The sequence below is a fragment of the Neltuma alba genome, unplaced genomic scaffold (genome assembly GCF_004799145.2).
Source record: "Neltuma alba isolate B1F8T4 unplaced genomic scaffold, ASM479914v2 tig00004928_pilon, whole genome shotgun sequence".
NCBI classification, from domain to species: domain Eukaryota; kingdom Viridiplantae; phylum Streptophyta; class Magnoliopsida; order Fabales; family Fabaceae; genus Neltuma; species Neltuma alba.
The window spans coordinates 463164-467798 of NW_021633912.1; the positions used below are offsets into that span (position 1 = coordinate 463164).

The 4635-nt window shown below is 34.9% G+C and overlaps 1 protein-coding gene across 2 annotated transcripts; it reads left to right on the top strand.

The window, feature by feature from the left end:
• The first annotated feature begins 980 nt into the window (after positions 1–980).
• On the top strand, positions 981–3460 carry LOC114746290 (F-box protein At5g03970). 2 transcript variants are annotated; one of them, XM_028934517.1, is made up of 2 exons: positions 981–1104; positions 1750–3460. In XM_028934517.1, the coding sequence occupies exon 2, from the start codon at positions 1811–1813 to the stop codon at positions 3017–3019; it is 1209 nt and encodes a 402-aa protein (XP_028790350.1). In that variant the 5' UTR covers positions 981–1104; positions 1750–1810; the 3' UTR covers positions 3020–3460. The 2 variants fall into 2 exon arrangements, with proteins under 2 accessions (XP_028790350.1, XP_028790351.1); XM_028934518.1 differs by lacking the exon at positions 981–1104 and adding an exon at positions 1111–1660.
• Positions 3461–4635: the final 1175 nt, after the last annotated feature.

A 4635-nucleotide genomic window follows, 5' to 3' on the forward strand; every position in this document is an offset into this window, starting at 1 on the left:
AATTGTGTTCAATTCTAAATATATAGGTTATATTTAAATACATTGAGAAATATTTGAGGAATAATAAACAAATTTATACAAAATATAATACAATGAATGAGAAAAATCTTTGTGAAATATCTAAGACTTCTAAGCCTTAGTATAAAAATTAATTGACTTATTTGAGTATATTGAAAAAATTAGTTAAATTAATTATTTGTAATAAATAACTGTTATTTTTTCTAAGTTATTATTGCCAATCATGTACTACTTCTGATTCTAAATATAAGAGCTAATTGGCTGGTTTGAATATATTAAGGAAATAAATTGAGTTAATTGTTTCTAATAAATAAGTGTTGTCTTTTCTAAAATATTCTTACTAATCAAGTATATGGCTAGAACTATCATTATTAGAATGACTATCTTGAGAAAAAATATATAAATATAAGAAACAAAATAGACTGGGATCTTATATTTAACTATGACCAAAATAAATATCAAACAAGGTATTATATTAAGGACCCAAGGCAGTATATAAGTTATAACTACTATTTAATGAAACCTTTAATATGTGCAACTACTATAAAGACTATATTAAAAAATAAATAAATATAAAAAACAAAATAAATTATAATTTTATATTTATAACCAAATTGAATTATCAGATCACAGACAGAAAATTTGTTTTTGCAAGCAATAACAGCTTCATGTAAATTATCTAAATATTTATATCTGTATGTGACATAGTATTAACATAAAGAGGAAATCATATCATTTATAAACGTGATCAATGTCACTCCCCCGCGCGTCCATAATAACACAACATTTATGTAAAACAACACCCCCTTTTTGCATCTATCGTTAAAAAATTTTTGGACCAGACATCTATCATTAAAAATTACTACTACAATGGGATATTTTTCAAATGAAAAAAAAAAAACAAAAAAAAACTCTTGGCCGGTTGGCCCTAGACCCCTTGCCGCAATGACCTCGCCTCTGTTGGGAATTTGGGATCAAGCCACGAAAGAATTGCCAGGGCCGCGGACGGCGGCGGAACCGAGCAGCGCTACTCAAACGTGCTTGCTTCTTCATTGGTTCGCCTCGTTTTCGCTATCTTGTTCAGAGGTTTGAAGTTTCTTACATCTCCCCCTATTCTTGTACCTCTGATTAATTGATTGTTTGATCCTTTTCGCATGTTTTTTTGCTTTTTCCTCTTGATGGTAGACACATGTTGGCAACTGCATGCAACGTTTGCCGGATTTTCTCCCTGGGTGTTTCGTTGTCAAGAAACTGCTAAAAGAGAAAATTCTCATCCCTAAATAAATCAGCCAACTTTGAAATTTTGTCCGTCGATTAATACATCCAACTTCCCCGGTTGAACTTGGGTTCTCAAATCTCATACTCTCCGCTTCATTGCGCGTCTGAAAATAATAACTCACTCCAACGAGGGAAATTAGTTGGATTTTCGGTAAGCATTAGATTATAATCATTCTTATGGGAGATTTTCATACCCATCTTTTCTCCGGAGTCAAAACATCAATTAGGTTTTCAAGTGAAAACCATCTTGTGTACTGTTACATGTTAAAGACTTAACGTAGTGATCTGTAGTGATTGTAACTGAACGATAAATTGATCCCGATATCAGATTTGCTTTTGACTCCCTATTTCAGAATCTGGACAGGTGATGAGCCTTGGCTTACATTTATTTTCATCAGTAGAGGAGTTTGAGTAATCATTTACCAGTCCTAATATTTCTCCACTTTAATTCAGTTCTCTGCAGATGTAGTTAGTCGTGACTATTGAGGACGTGCTTTACCGGTTTATATCCTGGATGGACATCAATAAGAGGATGACCTGTGACAGTGTTCATGCTGTGCTAAACTGTGATGACATACTGCAAGAGATCTTGCTACGACTACCCCCTTCATCTATTTGCAAATTCATCATCACATCAAAGAGATGGCTGCGTGTAATATGCAGTTCTTCATTCTACCGATGCTATGTGAATATATGGGGACAAAAGTTTAGACTTTGGGGTTTCTTTGTATGCAACTTTTTATATCTAGGAAGACCCCGTGATGGCTACCAACGGCCCTCCTGGGAACCTGCATTGCCTTTTTTGTCCACTTGTAAAGAGGGTGATGATCTGAAGTCTTCTGGCGTTCTCAGAAAACTTGGCTACTTTATTGATTGTTTCAATGGCATTCTTCTTTGCGGTCGTCATCCAAAGACTTATTATGTGTACAATTTCAAGAACAAGCAACAATACCAACTCCCAGAACCTCAGCAGTTCTACAAAATGTTGTGCATGGCATTCATTGTTGAGGAACATCTTGATGATGTCATTTGCTACAAGGTGATTCGAGCCAAATGTGAGTGCAAACTTAAGGTGCGCAACACAGTTTCTATTGAGACTTTCTCCTCAAAAACTGGAACTTGGAAGCAATCTACTCTAACATGCTCTACAACTTTTGCACTGCGCCCAAGGACAGTAGCTATGGTGGTCAAGGGAGTTGTCCACTGGTTTGCAATGTGGGGAAACCTTGCTATTTATGATCCACGCTTTGGAGATAGGTGGATAGCTCTATTAAAACTGCCAGCAGGTGGGCTATCACATGAGCATGAAGAGTCAGTTCTAGGGGAGTCATCTGATGGGCTTCTACAGTATGGTCAGAGCAGTAACTTGGGTGTGGAGATATGGGTTCTTGAGGATGAAGAAGGAGCTAGCTCATCCATTAACAGAAACTGTGCACATGTAAGGAAGAAGTGGATTTTAAGGTGGAGATTAAACTTTAAAGTAATGTGGAAGCAAAATCCAACTCTCAGCATGCAATGTAAAGAATCTCAGATACTGTCATTCCTTCCTCAGAATTCTCAGTCTATCTTCATTAGATCGGGGTGGAACATTTTCCAATGTGATCTGGAGACCAAAAGGCTAGAAACAATTTATTATCAGGGTCGTGGGGCTGCCATTTCATGGGAGTCAAGTAAAGTTGTTCCTTACTTTCTACCAACTTGGCCATTGGCTTGTGTGTCATAACAGAAATCATAACATGACGCTGGATATGATTTCTGTTGAATTAAGTAAAAAATTGACGGTCCTTGATGTATTTAAGTTGTACGTAGGGGTGATGAAATTTCAGTTCTTAACTTCCCTCCACCATAGGACCTTCACTTTCTTGTGGTTCCAAGCCGCTTGGGTTATCTTGCGTCATCTGGGTTTAGTTAAAGCTAGGAAAACGTATTTCTTTTGTGATGGTATGTTAGAAGGTAAGATGAATGTAGAAAACAACTTCTCCCCATTTTTTTGGGGGCGCTTGAAGACTCTAGAGTCATGTTAGGAGATGTGATTTGTCATAACCGGGGTATGGATGACTGATGATGGCCTGGACTGGATGGTTACATTCCTTGTGTTTTAGGGTTTGTTTGGGATCACTTTTATAAGGTAATTATAAGTATTTTGACGTAATTCGGGACAAAATTTCTCTCATATAATTGTTTTTTGTAAATTATGATTAAAAAGCTACTTTTGAAGACTCCAATCCTATTCCAAACAAGCCCTTAGGCAGTAGCTTTGATTCTAGTGCTAAATGAAGGCTTAACAGCATAATTAATAAATTGTTAATATTTTAGAAATCATATCGTACTCTTGGTGCTGTCATGCCCATTTGCTATGAAGGGTTTGAAGTAAATAGGAGTGGGAATAGAAGTAAAAGTGGGGTAGGAAAAGAGACGTGACGTGAAAAAATGTTTGGTAGGTCAATGGAACCCTGCAATAATTTCAATCTAATACTTGCATTTATAATATCAATGTACAAAGATATTCTTGCTGGGCAAAATAACAAGAAAGGAAGTTAGATTTAACTTGGAGAAGAGAACCACTACTCACAACTAGAAAAACCACCAAAAAGCTACTGCTAGAGAACACCATAAATTAGGTGTTGAGTTTTAATCATTTACAGAAATCGAGCGATCCATAATAACGAACAATTCAAAAAACCAAGAATAATAATGTAGAAATAGACAGAAACATTGAATATCACATCTACGATGAAGGCTCAATTCACAGCGACATTGAAGAAGCTAGTTCTCTAGTTTGCTTGTTTGAAAATATGGATGACTCCGATGCGTTCAACGGGACAAGAACCCGCGCCGTCGGCAAGGTAGCCATTGCAATCTTACTCAACCTATTGGGAGGCAAAGCGTCACTAGGGGACGCCGAAAGGGGAGGCACCGCGCCATTTGCAGCTTTTAAAGGTGTATTTGAATTGGCAGTATTAAAACTGATTTTTATTCTATTTAACTTTTATAAATATGAGTTGGAATAAAAATTAGTTAGTATAGTATGATTTATATTTGGATTAACATTTATAAAAAAATCAGTTTGAAAATTTAGAACTTGTTTGGATAGATAATTAAAAAAATAAATTTAAATGCAAAATGATTAAAAAGGACATGAGTTTTATATAAGATTCAGTTAACAATTTTAGAATTAAGAATATACATAAATATTTTAGAAAGATCGTGTACGAGTAACATATAATATAATTAAGTAATTTATTTAGTTTTTTTAAATCTATTCAAATAATATTATCAAAATATTTATCATTAAATTTTACAATTTTATTTTTTTAAAAAACTAAGTTTAATTAGATA

Bases quoted from the DNA above. Each gene is read 5' to 3' on its own strand.
- LOC114746290 (XM_028934517.1), top strand. From the start codon at position 1,811: ATGGACATCAATAAGAGGATGACCTGTGACAGTGTTCATGCTGTGCTA.